This window comes from Tauraco erythrolophus, chromosome 5 (assembly GCF_009769465.1).
Source record: "Tauraco erythrolophus isolate bTauEry1 chromosome 5, bTauEry1.pri, whole genome shotgun sequence".
Taxonomy (NCBI): domain Eukaryota; kingdom Metazoa; phylum Chordata; class Aves; order Musophagiformes; family Musophagidae; genus Tauraco; species Tauraco erythrolophus.
In genome coordinates, this window is record NC_141469.1 from 3,597,760 (window position 1) to 3,621,901 (window position 24,142).

Sequence of the window (24,142 nt, forward strand, 5' to 3'; positions counted from 1 at the left end):
GGTGAAGGATAAAGCACCAAGTCCCATCTCCTCCCTTCTGGAGAGCCCTCATTCAACCTTTAACACCTGTGACTTGAAAGCATGACTACATTGCTAAGCTTTCAGTTACACCAACTACTCCAACAGGTGCACATTTTTAGACCATGGTTTTGATTTGATTATTAAATTCAACAATGGAAATAACTGTAAAAGGAATAAGATGCAAAGCAATAAACTGGGTCCATGTTGGGGTTAAGCACTGTCAATCAAGCTTGGCATAGGACTCACCAACAGAAGCCAAAAAAGCAATTTCAAGTCTGTACAGGTTGTTACATGTTAGAGGTACCACTAAAAGCCACTCCCAACCAGTCACCTAGACTGACAGTGACAATGAATTAATTGCTGAAAGAGCTACCAATGCCCCTGTTTGCTGATAAAAAAGGGACCTTAAGAGTTGCATATTCTTCTTTTGTTTAGCAGGGTTAGTATAAGGTTTCTGTCAAGGCAGCTCTATTTCAAAGTTACCCTGAGGACCTTGTTTGCTTTCATGGCCTGACTCAACTTGCAAATATTAAGTTACTCTCTCTCTCGTTGTCCCTCCAAAGCCCACTGGAGGCCACCTGGTCTTCACAAAAACACACCACTAACTTCTCAAGAGCATGATTTTCCCATAAACTATAGACAACCTTTTCAAGCAACATACCCATCAGCCTCAGACTGATCTAGCATTTTAACTTAGGGTGGTATTATACCATACCCTCATTCTAGATTATACATTGATTCAACGAAGTCAAGAAACACTTTTTAATTGCAAACTATGTTAACCCAGAAAAGGGTATTTTTAGGCAGTAAAAGGTCATTCTGTACTTGCAGTGCACATTTGGCATCATCTTCACTTCTTCCCGTAATGTACGATAAATTAAATCCAGACTACACCAAAATCTGGAACAAAATCTTCTTCCCCTTGACACTCTTGTGTGACAGTTCACAATTCCTTTTGTTATTTGAAGGTACAAAGAAAATTATCCACTCAGTCTTATCAAGTACTACAGGTAATTTCCACTCCCCCTGGCCCATGTTGTAAGCAAACAAGTGATTCTGTTCTTACTCTCCTATTTTATTTCTGGTTTATTTCTTGCCCAGGATTTAAAACACATTACAAGGAAAGATATGGTAAAGCTATGTAGAAATCATTTATATTTACTCCAGTATCCTACTTCCCATCTCACTATTCCCAGTCAGCCGGAAGTACAAAGCTGCAACACAGACCATTGTTTGCTCTGTTCAAACATACCAACTGATTACCAAGTAAATTTGTGTTCATTCTGAAAAGGCTACTCCTTTCACTATCATGGAAATGATGCATCTTCCTGAAAAAACAACGAAACAATTACCTGTCTCTAAGGAAACATCAAACTCACCATAAAGAAAAGCTTAAACCTTACAGGAAGATCTTGAGAACCTCGGCCAGTACTAGAGCTGGCATTTCTATGTTTAACAGACAATGGTCAATAACCAACCCAAAAACCACCTACAAAACACAGGACAGCTCCACACACAGCAATTAACAGGTGCTATTTGTAAGCTGAACTCTTGGGCCATAGAGTGCCAAACGCAGCGTTTTTAAGAAGAACAGAAGTAAGATGACAACAGCTTCAAGGCAAAAGTTCTTTCTTCACTGCATGGGCATGAAATGAAGTACAACACTCTTAGGAGGTCCACTGCTTTTACTACTGCTGCCTTTGAAGGCAGCAATCTACTTGGCTGCATTGCAAGTGCTGCTTACAAGCTTCAGAAAGTTTAAGTTATCTCTACAGTTATCCAGCTCTTAAGGAAAAGGTACTAAATAGACACGTGTGTGTACACGCACTTTTATATGCACATATATCCATGTATGATCTGCTATATCAGTGAAGGACACTGTAACAGTCCCTTCACTCTCAGAACACAGGCAAGTATTTTTTACTACCACTTACAGATCCTCGAAGAAACAGAATGGGAGCTCTAGTTCCAAACTTCTCTTCCAGGGCACTCACTGCAGCCAGCAGCTGATATGCTTGCTTCCCAAAGTCCTGTAAACCACCGTCTGAGTCAGTGGAGACTGCCAAACAAGAGGCTCTGAAATGCACAAAGAGAACCCAGTTTGAGAAACATGCAAAATCAAGTCCCCTCCTTTCATTTACTGTCTATCAAGTGATCACTGAGTAAAACACACTTCAAGTTACATTAATAGAAACAATTAAAGATGTTTAGGCATACAGAACTACAACTGGAAAAATGAATCCAAACATCAGAATCACTTGTGGTTACAGACAGCTGCCCAACCCAATAATAAGCAGTTCTACACAATACTTGCTGTTACAAAGGAACACGGTCTCAACCATCTTCTGAATTGATTATTTGAGTATTTGGACCATTTCTAGCATACAAGACATGGCTTTAGTTGCACCTTGGAGCAAAGAGGTTTAGTGGTGAGTTTTGTGCTATTTTTCCTTTTTTTATTAAAACACAAAGGGGAAAAAAGAAACAGAAGATTGCTTTTTTCATGAAAAAACACACAACAGGCAAAGATTTCTCAACCCCTGAGCATAAAGAAGGCATAGATGAATTAATATTTTTTGAGAAAGCAACACAGCATAACATCTTGTCTCTGATCTGGAAGTATGCTACCAGCAAAACCAAGGAATCCTTTAACTTCTGAGCAAACACATACATGGAGAGACTGAGGAAGATGTTTCTGCTCGTAGCTGTGTGACTCAACCCCCTCGCTTGCCTTCAGTACATCTGACATGACAAGCAACACTAGAACAAACATCAGCACACGCTGTAACATGAGCACAGCTCCATTGACACTCAGGCAATTTAACCTCACACACGTGGTATCCCTCTCCATTTGCAAGTCTTATCTTTTGGAATTTTTTACCTAACAGGCCTTAAACTGGTGAACAATGTATTTCACAGTCTCAGAGCGTTGCTCAAGCTTTTAGGAACCATGACCACGCTTGCACAGGCTTTCCCACAGCCTAGCTTAGAACTTACAAGCTGTCTCATGGCTTGCTCAGCAATTCAGGAGAAGGTTAGAAATAATTGCTCAAAGGTAAGCTTCAGGCTAAACATCTGCAGTATCAGATAGGTAAGCAGTCAATTCTTTCAAATAGTTTGCCTTTCAAGTCAGCCTGAAAGAACATAAAGCTCTTGGATCAGTCTTGAGGGAAGACAGCTTACCTGGACCTGCAATTATCACAGCATTCTTCTGTGCCCATGATGCCAGAAGAAACCTTTCGGAGTTGTTTGTCTTCAAAATGAGACAGGATGATTCTACCCAAGGGCATATAGGGAATTAAACACAAGACCAAGAATTTACACATTACATTTAATGCAGAAAACAGTTGAAATAAGCATCATTAATTAATTCACTGGGGAACCAATTTTTTGGCCTTGATTCCCCTCAATAACAAGTTAATTTTTTTTTCCCCCCCAGTAAATAAGGAAAGATTTGATCTACACATAAATATGCTGAAGGCCATATTTTTTTTGGTACTGCTTTTCAATTTCAAACATATTTGCAGAACACAGTAAGAGTATAAGATGCCTTCTGGTTACAGCCTCCAGTTGTGACGGAGCCACAATGGCTCTTACCAAGCTGACTGAAATGACAAAAGCATTAAAGAGATTCCAGTACTCACTTCCTTCTGCATCTCTTGGACACCAGGTACTCCTCTATTTTTGCCAACATCTTCAGTTTGTACAACCGGAACGCTTCATTGCGCACTGCACTTAGCAGATGTCTGTCAGTCAAAAGGAAAAAATCAAAATCCTTAAATGCTGACCACTATTCCCCTGTCCCACACTGAAAATGAAGCATGGCAGTCATATTCACCAAAAACAGCTAGAAAAAAATTATTCTAAAAACAGACCCAAACTGCCTACCTGTTCCTCCAGTATCTTGATCCTTATAGCACAAGAAACACTCCGAAGAGCACCTTACTCGTTTTTCTCAATAGGATGATTATTCTCAGAGAGAGCTTCTTCCAACCCCACAGGCGACTAAGCTTCAGAAATCCATGCCAAAAGGCACAGAGGAGGGAAGAAAAGGCAGAAAGCCCTGACAGAGGACAACGTATCTCCCTAGTTTTCCAAGCTCTGGCAAGGTCTCATCAATGCCACTGCCAGATCACAAAAGATACTAAGGTATCATCCCTCTCTGAAGATACTCAGAGGTGGCATCTACTTGCTGCCTAGTTTAATATTCGTTATAATAATCACTGGAAGCATTCAACTGAGAAAGCAGCATGGGAGTACTCCATCAGTGTACAGAACACTCCCTCTGCCCATGCTCTGAGGGTATGAGCCAAACCCAAGGTACAATCTGCACCCCACAGCATCAAAAATAAGGTGATACTGCAGGTGTTGGGCACCACCTTAATGCAGCTATACCATTTCAGCTCAAAATTGAGCAAAGCAAGTTTCCACCTGCCTGGAAACAAGGAGCGGGAGAAGTATATGGTTTCACGTTTCACAGACTCTGGTGGTCTGCTAACACATTCAAATGACTGAGATGTTTCTGTGATCCTATACCAGCTATGGATAAAGTTAAGATGAGATCTCTACAACCAGAACTCCTCTATCCAGAAGAAAAAATACAAGTGTATTTCTCCATTTAGACATCTAAATGGTGGACAAAGTATTTCTACAGCATCAGCACTTTTAAGGGAGTGTTGACAGGTCTAAAACCAAGTCAGATGGGTCTAAAAACCAGGTCAGTTGATTGACAAGACAAGTCACCAGGTTTTATCACTGTCTGCCTCGCAAAGCATCTTCAGAAAGCACAACTAGAACAACAAGCTCACTAACATTAGTGCACTTGCAGATTATCTTGTGGACAAACAAGATAGTACTTAGTACTGTGTGTATGCAGGACAAGACTCGGAATGATTCTGAAAAATAAATTGCATTTTCAGCCTAGCCCATCCTGCTCCTATTTCTTTCGGAATGTTTTGGCTATCCTCGTCAAAGCAGTTGTCTTCAGTCAGTTACCTGTTAAAAGCCAAGTCTGTCGCAGTCCACAAGACATGACAAGACGCAGGAAGCCCGTCACGACCAGCTCTCCCAATTTCTTGATAATAGGATTCCATTTCCTTAGGGGCACCATAATGAATAACCATCCGGATATCTGCTTTGTTGATGCCCATCCCGAAGGCCACTGTAGCCACAACACACTGCGAAACAGAAGCCACATGCTGAGTGTCTTGGAGTGAGCATCAAGAACACGCCTGCTTTAATGCTTACGCATGGTGACAAACTTTTTGCTTCAGACTCAAAATCCAGCCTAAATCACAACAGCTTCAGACTCACACTCCGCTTCCACAGTAGTGCTCTTGAGTCTGACTTTGATCACAGCATGAATACAGGATCGTAATCATGAGAGTGATGATGTGTTGTGGCAAGTGCTAGAGTGCTTTCAAGTAGTTTTTCCTCAAACAAAAGGCCCAAAACATTGTGCAGAGGACGAGTAAGTCCCGCAATAACTCTTTCCCAGTTTAGCTGCAGCAGGAAGAAAGCAGCTCCCAGAACTTAAGACATTTTTCCAGCTACCACTGTTTTCCTCAGATGCTATGCATTTTTAAGTGACTAAAAGCCATCTGAAACACAAGCCAGGAGTTTTATTACTGTCAGCACAAACCACAAACTTCCTGGCCCAGAACTAGAGACAGAACAAACAGGAAACATGCTGATACTCCCAAATTCTTTCCTCTACCAACAACTGGGTAATTATTGATAGTATCAAGGAGACCTACACATGCTACATACCTGAATTTCATCCCTCAGGAACTGTTGATGGGTGTCTCTCCTTTGTTTGATTCCCATACCAGCATGGTATGCGCCACAGGCCACATGGAGTTTGATCAATTCAGAAACAACCTGTTCGGTGGCCTTTCTTGAAGGGCAGTAGATGATAGTGGGGCCTTCAAACTCATACACAGAACTGCTGTAAATAACAGCAACGTAAAGACACAGAACAGAAGCAGTCACCCTTCTGCAACAAGTCCAGCTGAACCCAGTTTAAGAGGCAACATGGCTTCTCCAGCAGTTCCCCTTCTTAGGGATTTAGAAATTCTAACAGACTTGAACTGATCCACTCGTACTCAAGTCGTCTGTCCTTTGGAAAAATGGACTTGCAAGTTACTTTGTGCTCTTATGTTTCTTTTGCGTAATGCAGATGATTTTAATCTCTGTAGAAGCAGCAGAAGGCCTCCCACTTTTCTGCCCATTATCAGGAAATAAGCTTTTAGAGTTGTCTCTCTTGTAAAGCCTACATTTACACAGCAAAGTACAGAAGAGCAATGAGGAATTTAAAGATACTGCTCTAAAGGCACACATGGTAGCTTACCACAATGAGAAAGACCAGGCCAGAACAGGTACACCACTGGGTCAGCTAACGTTGAAGGACTACAATTTTTCTGCTCAGATTAGCATCGATAAACCAACACAATGTCACCACATATTTATGGCACACATGTTATACCATGCCATTTGTCAAGTTAACCACCAGCCAATCCATCGTCATCATCATTCAAGTTACTACAGAGTCAGCAGGTTTTCTGACTATCCAGTGATCCTGAAGATCCTTACCTTAGAAACATGCTTACAGCTGGAGTCCATCCTTCCTTGCCTGGAAAAAAATCTTGTTTTTTTAAGTTGAGAGAGGGGGCTGAGCACAACACAGGACACAAGTGACTAGTAAGAAATCAGAGCCAAGCTATGGCGAAAGCCCAGGCTCCTCCTCACCTAATCAGTTTAAGACTGCTACCAATTCTTACTGTTAACTACTAAAACTCCAAAATACCTAAGCGTATCTGAAGGATTACCAAAACCAGACTTAAACCCTTACCTTCCTTTCCGAGTAAGGAACTGCTTCAAATCCCTAAGGATATTTCCACTTTGCCGCCCAACTTCCAAATACAGGTTAGGTCTGTCAAAGCTAGTACAGGTGACCTGAGGATTCTCCAGGTTCAGACAATTCAGTATGTCTTCTCTAATCGATGGACTTGCAGTTGCAGTTAAAGCAACAATGGGAACCTGCAATGATAAAGCATAAGAATATGTCTGAGACCTCTCACTGAGATTTTTTTAACTAGAAAAAATCGTGAGTCAAAACTCAAGTAACACACATACAGGCACTTTTTCATGATCACTCAATAGTTCAACTATTTTTCAAGGTACTATTAAAATGTAGCTTCCTAGAGCTTCAGTCTCCTCTGTTCAATAAGGTAGACAGAACCCTGCTGAAACAGAGGTTTATTAGAAATGTGCTGTCTTTAGTTACATGTTCAATTCATCTGCAGTAATTTTGTGATGTGGTTGGCTAAACTCAGGGAACCTAGGACAAAACTTCCTAGAGCTGCATGTGAAGTTCAGGTTTTGATTTTTGAGCTTATGCAATAAATGCTCAAGGAATGACTAGAAACCAGCGTTGCTCGCTCTTGCAAGCCACTCGGTCAACTGGTTTGAAAAAAGATCCCTCAGTATTAAACCAGAAGCTTAGGGCCATCATCTTCTACAGCCTAAGGATCCAACAAAGTAATTTAGCTTACAGAAGTTTCTAGTACTCCAGATTCAGAGCACCCTTCATTTAAGCCTTTGGAAAAAACCTACTAAGTTCAATAACTGACAGTGACTGCCTCAACTCCAACAGAACATGTTAAGTACACCCAAAGAGCAATATCAGACGACAGATACTTCAAACTGCTTTTAAAATGAGGTATTTGCCTTCTCTTACATTGGAAATGAAAGAGATTAAAACCTCACCGATGGCAGAGCCTTCTTCAACAAGCCTAAAAGTCTAAAGGAATTTCTGAAGTCATGGCCCCACTCGGAAATGCAATGAGCTTCGTCAACAGCTATGAGGGTAATACCTGGTGGGCACAAAACCACAGCATGGACACATGAACAAGACAAACAAACATGCAAAGGGACCAAAAACAAACTCTCTATTCAGCTCAATTTCAAGCTTTCCTGAGAAGGCACCAGCAGTCTGTCCTAATTTTCCTTTCTAGAACCACTTCTGTACTGACTCCCCAAGCTCACTTTTCTAACACCCTCTTTTATAAAAAGGCCTAAGAGTTTTTACAGACTCCTCCACCACCAACTCTGCTTCTTTCTCCAAGCTGCAAGTCTCCAACATCACTCACAACAGGTCAAAATTTCAAGCTAGTTCTGATCCGACCTCTTCACACCCCTGCTTCCCAGATTTTCTTAATAGTCACAAAAGCTTATTACAGATGTCCTTAGTTTTATCTTCTGTATTGTAAAACAAAGCCTGAGCATCTGAGGTCTGCACTGAAGAGCTAAGTGGAAGTCTAGAAAAATATGAGGAGAGGGGTTTGAGATACCCCTGACCAATAACCTTAGTTTTTTCTGATTCAAAACAACTCCTCAAATCAAGTACAGCTGTCCCTTTCTCCATGCATGTTCAAAGTGCCCTACTGTCAGAGAGGCCAAGCTTTGAGTTCCTTGGACCTCCAGAAACTCAGATGTCTTGTCTTCTCCCTATATAGCCCTCCCTGCCTACAGCACTACAAACTTAGTTTCTCATTTAAAAAAATATTGGAGTTAACATGTCTTGAGTTTAGCCTACTGTGAGATGCATCAGCTGCATCATCTTTGCTGAAAAGAGAACTGATGATACACTGTAATGTTTCAAAACACAATTTCATTGGTACATTCTGAGAAAGATCAGAGAGATGAGAATACTTAGAAGGCTGAAATATTTAGCAATATACCTTTAACTTCCTGTGATTTGAAGACCACTGTTTTAGCACCTCTGCTCCCAGTAACATGTCTAGCATCCCCATTCCCAGACCTTACTAAAGACAACTCACACATGACTTGATTCCAACCAGGACAGGATCTTCTGCCACCATTTCTCAGCAGTCACTACACTAGCCTCTGAGCTCACTAGTGGCAAGAAACACGAGAAGTGTTCAAGCATTACATAAAGTTTAAATGTAACTACGAATTTAAGCTGCCTGCCAGCTCATCCACAACTTATGCCCTACTTACCAATAGTTTGGTCAAGATCCTGAAGTAAGTCTAAGTTCCCCGAACAGAACTCTGGAGTCATATATATAACTCTGTATTGACCCCTGAAACACCAAGAAAAATACACAATCACAGAAGGAAAACCCCAGACAACTCAACCAAATGAAACAAAACCATGACTTTCCTAGAAGATGTTAATGACATCAAGTACTGACTTCTGGATAGGGAAAAAGACAAAGGAAAAAAACTGTACAAAGCATTCCTGACCTGTAGGAAGGCAAGGACGTACACAGGGTTACAGGAAAAGCAATAGCAGTTGACAGATATACTAGCCTTTGGCACAAGAAGGGACTGTTGTGATGACATGGTGACAAATACAGGTCTAAAACATGTGTAAAATCATGTTTAAGTCACAACTTAAAGCTGAGTCAACAAGCCCCATCTGCCCAGCCTGAGGGCACCAGAGGGAGGCTATAGCCTGCCACCCCCCTCAGCCTGGGTCAACACAAGCAAAAACACTGACTGTCAGTTTCCAGGTCTGGGCCAGAACCTACAGCTCCAGCAATGACCCATCAAGGACACACCCTAATTGTCCAATACACCTACATCAGAACTTGCAGTCCAATGTTCAGTGAAGACTCACCCTTTGATGCCTTCTTGGATATTTTTTGACTGAGCCGAACCAAGGAAGCAAGCTGGAACATCGGACATGCTGCAGAAATAGAAGCACAGTCATGGATAGACGTACCATCAGTGCTTTCCACCTTAGCTTTCTACCTATGCCAGCATTTTGCAACAGAAGTTCGAGCTTCTGGGTCAGAGACTACTTTCTTCCAAGGTTTTTTGTGGGCAAAACCTTTTGAAAAAGCACAAGTAGTCTGCAGCTATTGCTGCCACTCAAACGCTCTTCCACTTAGCCCCCACCTGTCCCCCACTCCACACACACACTTGACCTGTGCAATAAGCAGTCACAGAAATAAAGACCATCTCCTTTGCACAAAAGTTAACTCCACTAATAAAACATCACCAATAATACAGTAAGCATATTTTCTTTAGCTAACATCTTACTTGGTTCATCTCATTTGGACATAAGCCTTACTAGCTTGAAACTTTTTGCCTCTCAATTTCTGGTGACCTATTGGTGCTGCATCTGTTTATGTTCTACCAGGTGGCTGCTTTTGAATGAGAGATTCAATAATTAAGCTTACCAGCTCAGCCACTTCCTATTAGACCTTTTTCAGGACACTGCAACCTCTGTCTCCTTAACTGATTTATTTACTGCATTTTATTACAGCCCTTGGTTTCTATAGCTTCTCCCCTCTCCTTCCTCCGTGTTTCAGTCCTTGGCAGAACTGCACCAGACTGACAAATTACTGAACAGCTTAAGTTGTAGAAATTCGGTCTTCTCAGCCTTCAAAGTGAATGACCCGCTGAGAAGGCAGTGAATAACCCCCTTTCCACTGAGGAAAACCGTGTAAAAGCCAAAGAAGCAACTGAATACATATAGACACCCTGCTGATTAAGACTCAGTCTAGGAGCTGGCTATTAAGTCAGCTTAGGCTCTCCAGCCCTTCATCTGCACACAGTCATGATGTGCAGCAGAAAATACTGCACATGATTGATGTTCCTAACTTCAAAAAACACTTCCTATCTCCTCTTTCACAAGAGACCTGTTCTTTAGAAGTTGGACAAGGCAGGAACAAACTAGACAACTCAGCACCATTCCCACAGCGTAAATCAAAGTGTCACGAGTGAATAGCTGTTATAACTAGGCAAGTAAGCATAGAAAAAGCATTATCAGGTAGTAAAATCAAAGACATCTATCTCTACCACATCTATAACTGCTCCAGTAAGAGCAGTTCAGTGTCACCCACTAGTTCCTCCATCACAACTTTTAAGTGAAGAGTCCAAGTGTCAGGAGACCTACTACACTGCCCAACTTAAAGCCCGTGTCCTAACTCTGAGCTGAATGGCACAGAGCTTCCAACTTTATGTTGTTCAGATGCTACTTCTCAGTCCCAAAAAAGTCCTACCAAATTTTGACCCAGCTCTCACATGCTGAAACAGTCCATGAAGCTCCTCCATCAGTTCAGTCTGTGCAAAAAGAGCTTGTGAATCCATAAACACTTAATAAAGATCCACCTTCAGGAACCACCAACCAGCATATATCCTTCACAAATTCAGCCTACTGTTGACCTAACCAGCAAATCCAGTGATTTTAGACCATTTACACAGTTTGCACATGTTCCTTGAGAAACACACTTTGCAGCTGACACACAAACAGCTTGCTGCAACCTTGAACACCAACCAGGAAATGCCACAGGCAGAATCCATGGCTTTCCACAGCAACTACAGCAGCAGCTTATTACTACCATGTTACTTACGTCAGCTGCAGCACCTGGTCCTCCATCAAGGAGATAAGAGGACAGATGACAATTCCTGTACATCCAGTGTAAACAGGAGGAAACTGGTAGCACAAGCTTTTTCCATAGCCTTAAAAGAAAAAAGGCAGAAGTGAAACATCGTGTTTTCCATGCAGCTATTACAGACAGCTAGATAAGACATTTCGTTGAGTCCTAAAAAAGGCAATATTTCTTCTGCTAGTAGAGCACAAGAGACATGAGACAAGTAGTCAGCATCCATTCGATACCCTTCTCTACACCAAGGTCAGTGACAAAGGCTAGGACAGGAAAACAAGCAGCCTGCATAGCTGGCTCAGACTTACACAGTCTCCATCAGGGCACCCTGCTCATGTGAGCCACATGGACTGTCTCCAAGTTTGAGTCTTACCCTCCCCAAAAAGAAATTTATTTTTTTACCATGCATCTTAAGATGTAAAGGTCGCTTACCAGTTGCCATGACAACAAGATTGTCTCTTCTGTCTTCTAAAACAGAACTGATCACTTTCCACTGGACCCTTTAAATGAAACAAAGGGGAATATCTTATTTGTGCCACTACACATAGCACGTAACTTTTGTGAAACTGCATGTTCAGTTGTATTTCAAGTTAAGGGAACCCTTCTGGCTGCCTTACGGAGTGTTGTCTTTGCACACTGCAGCCACTCAAACACTCCACATAGTCCCACCAGTGTCACAGTGGGGATATTTAACAAGACTAAAGCCAATGACATTTGATGCCGCCTTCCACAGAAGATGACCAAAAACTGTGTCCCATATGTTAATAACTAATCCACAAATCATGTGAAAATTTCAGTTATCCTCAATGCAAGAGATGCTTAACAGGACCCTGATTTTGCCAAACCATCTCATGATTTAGTCAACTCGCGGACATACATAACTGAGGTCAACTAAAAAAAATTGCCCTACCCCATTACAAAAGGTTTACCAAATATTTTAATAGATTAAAACAGCTTCCCTCCCAAGCATGGCTCTTAGGCTGTGTCCTGGACAGAAAGTGTTCCACCACCAGTCATCCAGGAAGATTTCATCCCATTCCCACTGAACTTAACTCTAACAGCAACGCTGGAGTACATAACCACATACTGCTGTGAGACTACACCTAGACAGAGAGTTTGTCCCTCCTTGATAAAAGCCACATAACAAAGGATAACCAGACTAAGGTAGTTGACCATACGGAAAATAACATCTGCGCAGTGTGTTTCTCCCAGTTTAACACCCCTGAACTAGACCAGATACAATAAAGATTTGATCCCAGGAAGTATGCCATCGGAAGAGTCAAGAAACTCATCCTCTACTGTGAGGATACAGTATTGTAGTTACAATCACCTAAGTTTCATTTTGACACCTTGCTGTGGCAAAGGCTGCTTTTCCTTTCCTAGGGATTTTGCACAGGTCCTAGTTTTAGTAGTTTTTGAGTTAAGTAAAAAGACCCAAAATGAAACTACGTCAAGAAAATGAACCCTGGAGTGTACACGTTAACACATAATACACTTACGGTTTGAAAGAAGAATGGCCAAAATAAGTCTTCAGACACGCGATGTGGCTTTCACTAGGTACTGGCAGCAACGGATCTTTAGTGGTAGACACAAAAAACCTCATCTGTGATTAAGTTTTAAAACCATGAAGCACTGTCTTGACAAACAATAGCCTGCTCATAGTTAGCTATGTCCAGCACCTTGGATCTGGGCAACTCCAGTGAGAAGAGAGACAAACTCTGAAGATCCTTACAGGTCAAAAAAGCTGACATGCTCCTCAGGCACGAGGAAGAGAACATGTAGCTTGATGAATAAGATCAAATAAAGCCATAGGTACAGTGATGCACAGCTGCCTTACTTGGAACATGCTTCTATGAGGTCCTAGGTATGTCTTACTAGGTTGGCCTTTAAAGGCCCTACTGAAGTTACACTAATCAACACCAGACTCTGCATGCTGCTAACGAAGTGATGGCCTAGAAACAACATAGAAGCAGATCCTTATCTTGCTGTCAACACTCAAACATACTGAAGATGTCTGATCTCTGATGTTAACACTCAGCAGTATGAAGACATTTCCTCCTAGTTTCTGTCTGCTGGGCAGCACACATTCCCTGTAACAGCCTGTCTGACTCCTGTTTAGAGAGATGAACCAGCAGAAACAATTAACTCATCCCTCCTCATCTAGCTGCCCATGTTTTTCCCCTCCCAGGGAAGTAAACTTTCACACAGTGACAGTCCAAAAAAGTCAATGTGTATTTCACCTCACATTTCAGCCTTTCCCCAACTTGATCCGTCTCCACAGAACCAGCTCCAAAAGATTAGGAGGTCAACATCACCCAGAAGCCAGAAATTTTTATTAACTCCACCACAAAGCAACAGTAGTGGGACAACAGAACAAAAACATGCAGTAGAAGGACAATCTTGCCCCCTGCTGTGTTCTGAATAGGTCCCCTCAATTCTTCATGACCTCCACATCCCCAGATCCATTTGACTTCCATTCAACCTTCATTACATCTACTGACTCCCATTAAACATTCATAACATCTACTGATCATGGCATCAGTCACCCATGTTTGGCCAAGGACATCATTCAACTTGGATCTTGACATGCAGGCAAGTGTGCCTTTCGAAACCCACATGAGCTTTAACCTTCAGCTTGAAGCAGCTAAGCACAACACATCCCTGTGCTTCCACATCTGCTCCCATGGATAGTGGTTTTTTTAACTGTGCATTATAATTTACAACTTACCTAAACATTCCACCTCTTCTTCCTCAACGCCTTCATCTTGATCACCATCTGGTGCAACATTCAATTCTAGGTCAGGAGTTATCCTGGCTTTATCAGACTCACTTACAGTTAAAACTCCTTTGCCATCATCTACATCTTCTAAAGACTGAGAAATGAGGAGAAAAAGTCATTTTAGAGCATGAAAGGGTAGATGTGACACCTGTCTGAGATAGCATGATATAGCAACACAAGTTTCAAACTACTGATGGTAGAACATAGATCCATTGGCACACAGTGCAAAGTAAAGACCAGTGGTCCAACTACTTCATCAGTAGCATTGCAATTCCAACAGTCAGTTCCTGGGTACTATATTACAACAGGTTTTGTTTGTTCTTTGCAAAAAAGTCTTGGAGATTTTGAAGACATTAAAACAGGTTATTTTATAAAACCGACCATTGTGTTCAGAGTTTTTTTGACTTACAACTATATGAAGGTTTAAGTTTCACTGCAAAGTGACTTGGGAGGCTAGTCGCAAAAGATACAAACAGAAAGGACAGGATCCCAATGCTAAACTAATTGTTTCCAAAACACTGTACTCAGAGGAACACTGACTAAACTCCTTCTATTCAAGTCAGCTTTCTCAACTGAAATGGCATCTATACAAGTTTGAACTGCAGCACTGAGAACCATCCAGTAGATACTTGGTCCCTCCCTAGAAGAAAAAAGTTTCTTCCACCAGACCTTTGAGTCTTGCTTCCTACTCAGCTGTAAACAACGCACTTAAACATGACACCTGTACCAGCACATGAACATTTGTGACTGCTCTGGTGAAAATGTTCTGTCACTTGACTCAAATACATACAGCACACTGAGCAAGCAGGACAAGGACAACAGTAAACAAATCCAAGTCTCAGTATCTAAGTCATCTTAACAGGAAATCAAAGTTACACAGTAAAAACTTTTTCAAGAGCCCTGCAAAACCCAGCTAAAAGCAATTTGACCTACAGCCCAGGTTAGCAGTGCCTGCAATGCACAAACCATCCCACCAGCTCGCCCTCTCGGGCAAGGGTTTGAATGCATGACACCCAGAGCAGATCAGTTTATTAATGATAAGCCACCCAAACACAGTAAGTGGGTGGATAAACTCAAGTTGGTACAGTAAAGACGCAGTAGGACGCAAGTGATAATTCAGTCTAACACTAGGAAATCAAATTCTTCAGGAATCCCCCTATCATCTGTCTTCTCTCCACTTCCTGAAAGTAATACTGTTCATTCAGTAATAAGTTCATATTACCTCCCCCCAAACACACTACCCTTCACCATGACCCAAGAGCATCATCATTACAACAAAATCAAGTAGTAAAATGCTGAGACACTCACTTTAAGCATCTCCATTTCCAGTTCTTCGTCGCTTTCAATGACAGAGGAAATATTTTGTTCATTGTCTGTGGAGCATGCCTCCTAAAAAAATTGTTTTCTTATCAGCAAAGTTACTTCTATTTTACCCACAACCTTTCAACCTTCTGTACACACTATAAACCATTTCCCTGTATGCTTTACCTTATTACCCAAAATAGCTAAGCTCAACATTAAGCTCTGAAGCCTGCTCACCAAAACTCAATATATCTTAAAGAAGTATCAGAAAAAAACAAGGCGCTGTAGTAAGAGACAAAACCACTATTATCACCAGATGTTACAAGCATTTGGAACGTAAGAGAATTATAAACTGATTAAAGAGGCATCAATTCACATTCAGTAGTCAGTAGAAAGGCTGCTCTTTACAGATCCCTTAGAAAAAGATCTGCTTTTTATTCACAACCAAGTTGGAGACACACCAGTGCAGAATTTGACCCCGTACTGCAAGAAATGTTTTCATAACATATTGGTAACTGCCGCAGGAAAACTAATGAGGCTACCTAGAGCTTCTGTATTCAGTATTAATCCTTCCAACTACAGAAGTTAAGAGCAGCTCAGTGCTTGACTACCTCCACAAATCTTTTCCAGACTGAGCCTTCTTCCAGCCCACCTTAATATTCTCTCAGGAGCAGAACACTTAAACTCTTGGGGGAAATGAAGGATGAGCTCATTTCCTCTGCTGAGTCTCTATGATTAACGAGGGCTTTTCTCATTACCTCAGGCGCAGCTTCGTTGACCAATTCTTTTGCAGCCTGCTGTTCCAAGAGCTCAAGTTCTTGCTCAGTTATGTCTAGTGACATGAAGTCATCTCTCCCTGCCTTATCCTCAGAGCTTGCTGCTTCAGCCTCATCTTCCACAACAGTATTGCCTCTCTCTACCTCTTCTTCACCGCCATCTCCTTCCCAGACACCAGCCAGCGTAGCATCAGAGCAGATGTTGAAGTCACCTTCAGGTTGTTTTGCAAATTCAGACACTTGAACTTTTTCTGCTTCAACATTTGCTGACTCTGCTTCAAGATTTGGCAGAGTTGCATGACAGCTCCTCTCCGGTACGCAAGGGGAACCTGAACGAAGCAGTGTGCTTCTTAAGGCATTTACGTTATCTGATATGTCAGCTAGTATTTCTGCAACCCTAGAAGGTAAAACAATAAAGTTAAACCAAAACAGTAAAAGCAGTTATTGCACACACCTTAGCCACAAGCAGACCTGAGGATTCTGAAGTAGTCTGTTTCTCAGTGGAGTTTGTCCAAAGCTTCACATATAAAGGCTCATCACTCATATGTAATTGGCATTCCACTCCGATGAGAATAAAATTACTTTACACTGAAAAAACTACAAGGACTCTCCCAAAACATTGTTTGTGGAATTGCCCCCATGCTTGTATCAAGTCTAGTATTGAGTCCTGTGAGAGTCCTGAGCACTTACGAAAGAAGGCCTTGCTGTGCATTTCAGCAAGAACAAACAGATTCTAAGTTCAGTGTCAAACCTACTGCAGTTTGACCAGTGAAAACCTACACTCCTATGTATAAAGACAGTATTTTCCCATCAAGTGTACTGCGATTTGTTTTCTTGTAAGAGGACCCACAGAACAGATGGCTTTTAACACACATGCACTTTCTCACATGGGACCTCAAGGATCAAGAGCAGAACACTGATCTTACAGGTCAAATAGAGACAGGCTGGCAAAAGTCTCACCTCTGCAAATTGCCAGTTTGTCCAGACGTGTCAGGGATGTGAGAAGCCAGGTCCATTAGCTCTTCAGCTAGTGAAGTCACACGCTCCTTCACACCCTCCGACATGTCATCTAGAAGTGCCATCAGAATTTTTACACAATAATTGAGCTCTAACATCTATACCTAAGTCCCACCAAAGCATATGCAATCCTTCAAGAGCTACAGCTGATAAAATAGTTTTTTCTAGTGCTTAAAAATTGAGTACACAAACAGGCCAAGCTTCCCTGTACTTCAGCACTGCATCATCCAGCAGCCTGTTACACATGCTCAGGGAAAAAGGATTCAGAACAGGACCGTTACAAAGTGATGCTTCCCCAGTATACCCTCTAACTTTTAGAAAAAGTGCTGCTAACAGATATGCTGACTAATCTGAAGCTGGAAAAATTGCACATCATATTAAGGAGATAGTACTGCCACTTGCATCTTGGATAAAAAAGGTAAAATTCAGTCAGTACAAAAAAAGAAACAAAACTTGTCCTACCTATTTTCCAACCATAAGCTACATGCAGTACTTTGACTTATGAAGCATGGAATTGATCAAAACCTAATATTTTAGAATCACTTTCCTGATGAAGTAAAAAATGATAAGCTATTAAAAAAAATTTGGTCTAATTCATACACCTCAAAAGCATTGCTCCACAAAATGTATTTTTTCATGGTCTTATTTCTTCTGAAATAACATTTTTGTCCCTGCATCATCAGAACGGAAATTAAGTCATTAGAGTGTTTCCATAAACCAACTGGAACAACAACAGGAATTGTCATTGCATACAGCACAAGCAAACAACATGCCAAGACTGCATTCCTACATCACTAGGGAAAGTAGTTACGCAGTGTGGTATCTCAGGTCACCTGAAAGCCTGTACAGTCTGCTCTCTGTGGAAACTATCTCTACCACCAAGAAGCCAAACAATCCTGCCACAAAAATCCTAAGGAAAAACCTTTTGGGAAATAAAATATTCCCTTTTATATTGAATAAACTCCTTGTGCTTGAACATTTGATTTACCTCTTCTTAGACAAAATAATTGCCGATCCCTCTTATTCATGTTTTTCAGTTTTTGGTAAATGATGAAGCCAGCCTGTAAAAGAAAAGAAAAAAAATTATTTTTTAGTCCTCTGCAGAGAAACAACATGCTAGAGACTAAAACAACCCAAAAATTAATTCAGCCAACCACAGCACGAATTCATTGGGAACACAAAACTCCACCTTATAGGCCCATGCTGTACAACAGCCAACGGTCCGCCTAACCGCACAGTCCATCACAAACAGATTATGTTTCACAGAATGGTTCACAAAAGGCCAAGTCCTGACTTGAGGTCTACATTGTAGTGGATACTCTTACTTAGCACCCACCACAGTTATCTTAGGATGTTAGCTGCAAATAGAGAGCTCCAAGTAGTTTGCTCCCTGTCTCACCATCTGCTCCACCTCATTCACATTTCATGTAGCCCTCCAAGAGAGGAGCAATGAACCTACCAAGAGAGATTCTGTGTGCTTAATAATTCCCTTGATATGAATAGTAAGTTCTAACAGGAAAACACAGCCTCAAGTCAGCAATGTGCTAATTAGGCTACACATGTTCACCAAGGCATCTTAAAAAGGAAAGAGAAAGAAACAAGTTACTCCCTTGTGTTTTCCTCTGAGGCTCCGAAAGCCAGGCCAGAACACAGCAAGAAAGAGGTATTGCCTAGAAAAAGATGACAGCAGCTGCACCAGGCATCAAAAAGCTCTTTTCCATACTGGTTTGGGTTTTAACAGGTGCTAAAGCCTCCACAGTTTACTATTTAACTAAAAAATACACAATGTTTCCTGAGACAGAAAAGAAAAGAAACCACTGCCCTACTTCCCTTCCTCTACCTAACCTCATGACAGAAATAAAAGCCTAAGGGGATTCAATTTTGCTGCCATAATGACAATTTTCTCCAGGGAAGCAGGTAGCCCCCAGCAGCATATTGGTAAATCCCTTGACAGAACCACAGGAAAAAAACATTTTCTTTTCACAATGGTGAAAAAGCAGAGACTTCTACAGAGGTACACAAACTCACATGCAACTGAATTACTCTTCCTGGTAATCCATACTGTGGCTCTGCTGTACTAACCACTGGACAAAGTTGCATTTCTTCTAGTTTGCTTTTTAATTTCATCTCACATATTATATTTAGAAGTATTTTAGTTCTTTAGCAGCTCAAGAACAACAACCAAAAACCCCAATCCAAAAGTGCTAACAAGCTACAGTGAATACCTGCAGATAAGGAAACCAAAGAAAATTATCCACCCTTCACTTCCCTAACCGATTACTGCATTTAAAACACTCATCACCCACTTTACACCTATGTGAGATAATGACACTGCAACAATTTAGGCTTCCTCCATACCAACAGATACAAAACTCACCGGATAGCTCCATCAAAACTCACTTCTCTGAACTGACAAGTTGAAGTGAGCCCAGGCAGACACTCCTCAAGCACACTTGTCAGTGCTCGTGTTACTTGGCACGTTCACAGCAGAACTTCCAGCTCTGCTTAGTGAGCAGACTTCACTAAAAAGGCAAATTTCACAGCACTGAAACCTGAAGAGTTAAGGACCTCATGGGAGGCTCAAGGCTGCTGAGGAATGGGAGTTCTTTCTTCCATCTACATTCCATTTCCTACATGAAACCTTCACCACAATATCCTCTTCAAGCTACCTCAGCAACAAGACAGGTTACAAAGTCAAGTACAAGGAGTGCCATCTTCAACAGTGAAGATATGACAAAGCTCTGGATGAAGACTGAGGCTTAAAGACTTAAGGCAGACAAAGAATTGCACAACTCACTTGGCGTGATTTCCACCTCGAAGCATCCCATATCCCCAGCAGACCTCAGAGCCTACCTACATTCATTATGTTCTGTAGCAAAAAGGCATTACAACAGCAGCTAACAGCACTTTAGAGAAGCAATTTATTGATACGAGTGGAACTGTGATCTCTTCTTGTACGTACATAGGCATCTGTGGCTGCATACAATTTCTGCTTCTCATTGAGGGGAAATGCTTCCCAGTTACCACAGCGGACAGACTTATCCTTCAAAAGCTGCTTGCCAAAGAGGTGTTTCACCAGACCATTTAGACTCCAGATCTCCTTACACTTCAGCTGGGGGGAAAACACAAAACACAAGGAAAGAGTTCACTTAATTAAACAGGAAAGCAATCAGACCTGGCAGAATGTATTCCTTAAAGTGGCAAAGCGTACTTAATCCCTCATTAGAAAGCAAGCATTCTGAGTTAGTCAGAACTAACTAGTTACTCACAGCAATGACTGCACTCCAGGCCTAATTCTGCTCCCATCATATTCAAAGGTACTGTGGCCATTCAAAAGCTGTACTTCCCTGCCCTGAAATTGTTTTGTTGGGACATAACTATCTTGTCAAGCTGGAAAGATGGCATTAGGGCCAGATAAGTCCATGCAACATGAGGTGGTACTGTCACGCTACCAAAAAGGGGAATATCTGTACCATATAACCTCCAGGTTGATAAAGCCATAGACTGAAACAGCAACTCCTCTCTCCTCCAGGATTTTTCTATTATTTGCCTCTATAACTATAGAAACTCACTAACAGCAGCAACATCTAATATAAATGCAGGAATACTCAAGTCTGCCAGTAAGCATTCCGTTATCTTTTCCAAGGCCAAAACCAAGCACAAGAGCACAGTTACAGACCACACTAACCATTACTCGGCACGTGCTGGAAGCAGCTCATCAGAAGTCTCGACAAGTCACTCCACCACACCACTGTTTCCAATTGCTTTTGTAACTGTACTGGTCCATCACAGTTGCCACACGCTTATTGTCTTAAAAGACCATTTGGGAAAGTTACCTTCAGACCCCAAGGATGGATCCAGGACTCACAGGCACAGCCGTGGACTATTCCTACTCATGAGCACTTACAAAACATGCAGAACTGCCAAGCCTCACAGCAGCAGTGCAGCATTATCAGCTCATTCCCTTAAATATGGTACCAAAAAATGTTTATTTTTGGTTCCCCCAGCCCTCTCCTTGCATAAGGCCATTAGATATAACCGTATTCTTCCTTCTCTCGAGTTTGACTTCCAAGTTTATTTTTGGCCTGTTTTCTCTTGAGCAGAAAACTTGAATGCTGCTAGTGGAGATCACATTACTCAACTGCGGAACTGGTTATCCTGGAGTCAGATGCTGTGATTCCAAAAGAAAAAAGGGGGGAGGTGAAGTGGGGAAACTCCAAGACTGAAAAGCAGCTGCTGCTTCTACTGCTTTGGCCAAAGAGTTGAATGCACAAGCTCTGACTTGCTACAAACTGAAGCTTCAAGGTGGCTCTTACGGAGAGCACTGGCCCAAACGCTGATGATAAATCACCTTCTCCTCTCCTCCACTGTGATTTAATGACACAGGGTACATAAAGCACAGAACAGAGACAGGTTGAAGTATAATTATTTCTGAGCATAAATCTGTCCTCCATCAGGAAGCTACAGCTGTTGCTATGATTTTACCAAAAAAACCTGCACAGAAGGCATGAGCAGCGCATGGAGAGACCAAGTACAGGTCAGGCAAAGCCTTGCATGGACATAAACCAGAAAAGCTTGAAGGGACATGCTAGAAATAAGAACAGCAGGACAATTTGGAAACGGTCTTCCCTAACAACATGGCACAGATCTCCGTACATGAAGTGTAACATCTAACCAAAATCCAACTAAACTGAAATTCAGGGTGTGCCAAATGCAACACTTCTAAACAACAGGGCATCAGACATTGGAAACCGCACCCCCATGAGAGCAGAGGCAGTGTCAACTTCAGCATCATGGGAACAAAGATATTGCTACAGCTTCAGATCATGTGGCCAACACCTGCATGGAGGAGTTGGAGGAAGATCGGGATGCTTCCTTCCAGGACCAAGCAAACCACAGCAGTAGGGCTGCCTCCCTTCCAACAGGCATCCCCAACGTGAGAAACATGGAGCAGCTGGAGAGGGTCCAAAGGAGGCCACTAAAAGTTTCTGAGGGCTGAAGCACCTCTCTTATGATGACAGGCTGACAGAGTTGGGGTTATTCAGTCTGGACAAAAGAAGAGAAGGGGTGATCCTATATCCACCTTCCAGTACCTAAAGGGGGCCTACAAGAAAGCTGGAAAGGGCCTTTGGACGAAGGTATGTAGTGACAAGACAAGGGGCAATGGCTTTAAACTGAAAGAGGAGACATTTTGATTAGATTTAAGAAAGAAATTTTTTACATTGGGAGTGGTGAGGCACTGGACCAGGCTGTCCAGAGAAGTTGTGGCCGCCCCATCCCTGGAAGTGCTCAAGGCCAGGCTGGATGAAGCTTTGAGCAACCTGCGTAATGGAGGGTGTCCGTGCCCATGGCAGGGGGATTGGAACTAGATGATACTTGAGATGGTGAGTGGGGTTCTAGGGACACACCCAAAACATTCTACGATCAGTCCTTGACTGTCTCCGCAGCACTTATTGCATCTTAGGTTAAAGGACTTGACCCAATCTGGCTATTTTGATCACTTAGAAGGAAACAAAGTCCTTCTGCAGGTGAATGAAAAAGGTGTACCTCATAAATACAAAAGGTTAACAGACCTGAAAGGGGACAAACATTCATTAAGAACTGGCTCAGTGAAAAACAGCACTTGGTCTGCAGACTTAGAATTCTTGAACTTTTTTAGCAAGTCACAAAACATCTCTGCTTTATTCTACAGAAAGCATTTATCAGAATTGAAAGCCTATCAAGACAATGAAGCCTCCTTATGCACAGCACAACCAGATTCCCTCCCACAACAAAAAGGTTTTAAGTTTTACTTTCTCATTAGCAACGTCAGCCAGCTCCACAAAGCTCTTCAGTCTGATTTCAAAGTCACTCATCAGCTTCCATTGATCTCCCTCAATTCCTACGCCAACCTTTTTAATTGTTTCATCTTCGAGCAGTCCTTTGAGTCCCTTGGGAAAACCTAAAATAGATTAAGCCCAAACATGAGAAACTAAGTACTGGAAGATGCCAGAAAGTCTAACGGAAACAACCAAATCCTATCACAAAGGCCATCTGCAAAAACCTGTGCTTTTAGAGATAACAGCCCCAAAGTTGCCCTGTTTATGTGACTGACTGTACTCTGGAACAACTGGAAAGACCAATGGCTTTTAATATATCATTTCCAGAGAAGCAGGAATGAAATCTTTGAAACACTCATCCTGTAACTGAAAAGAAATCAAGAAAAATTCAACAACTTAATTTCATTTGTCTTATTAATTGTTAAACCACATAACAAAAAGGCAACCTCTACCTGGAAAACATACTTTATTCTCAAGAATTGGATGCTCATGAAACCATATGCATGCATTATTTTACTCTTTTCCACATTTTTCCTTCCCAGTTTTTGCTATTACACATTCCCAGGAAACAGTTTAAACCCTAAGCATGGGGAATTACCAGGAAAAGAGATTCCATGGAAGCATACTAGGTGCTAACACTGGGCCGGTCCAACAACAGCATTTGGACAACAGAAATGACCAACCAGATTCTGCACCGAGCTCAGACAAGTCAGTCTTTTAAGCAAGAAAATCTCCAAGGATGTACACAGATGCTAAGTATTATATTTTGGTTTATTCCAAACTGCTGGCTCAGCAATCCTGGATCAAAGGGTATTTTCAAGTTTAGAGGACTGAATAGGAGCGTGCAGCTTGTATATCTGGTTTTTTACAGGGAACAGGCACAGACACTCCATACTTGAAGGAAAGCAGCCTCTCCCCTGTGTTCGTTCCCATCAAAAATTCAGAGGATCTTATTTAGACACATACCTTCAGGAACCCCCAGATGGATACCCTGAATTAGTCTCAAGAGTA

At 41.8% G+C, this 24,142-nt stretch overlaps 1 protein-coding gene across 1 annotated transcript in view; it reads right to left on the reverse strand.

Moving 5' to 3' along the window:
• Nucleotides 1–24,142, reverse strand: part of WRN (WRN RecQ like helicase) — a 45,214-nt gene that overhangs the window by 15,871 nt on the left and 5,201 nt on the right. The window contains exons 5-23 of the mRNA XM_086612436.1: nt 23,105–23,253; nt 20,275–20,424; nt 18,301–18,373; nt 17,256–17,364; nt 16,278–16,692; nt 15,526–15,606; nt 14,167–14,311; nt 12,938–13,013; nt 11,871–11,938; nt 11,406–11,514; nt 9,665–9,733; nt 9,043–9,125; nt 7,789–7,895; nt 6,872–7,059; nt 5,791–5,968; nt 5,017–5,198; nt 3,666–3,767; nt 3,205–3,297; nt 1,956–2,097 (exon numbers count right to left, since the gene is read on the reverse strand). Coding sequence (XP_086468562.1) covers nt 1,956–2,097; nt 3,205–3,297; nt 3,666–3,767; nt 5,017–5,198; nt 5,791–5,968; nt 6,872–7,059; nt 7,789–7,895; nt 9,043–9,125; nt 9,665–9,733; nt 11,406–11,514; nt 11,871–11,938; nt 12,938–13,013; nt 14,167–14,311; nt 15,526–15,606; nt 16,278–16,692; nt 17,256–17,364; nt 18,301–18,373; nt 20,275–20,424; nt 23,105–23,253 — 2,519 coding nt within the window. The remainder of the gene's footprint in view (nt 1–1,955; nt 2,098–3,204; nt 3,298–3,665; nt 3,768–5,016; nt 5,199–5,790; nt 5,969–6,871; nt 7,060–7,788; nt 7,896–9,042; nt 9,126–9,664; nt 9,734–11,405; nt 11,515–11,870; nt 11,939–12,937; nt 13,014–14,166; nt 14,312–15,525; nt 15,607–16,277; nt 16,693–17,255; nt 17,365–18,300; nt 18,374–20,274; nt 20,425–23,104; nt 23,254–24,142) is intronic.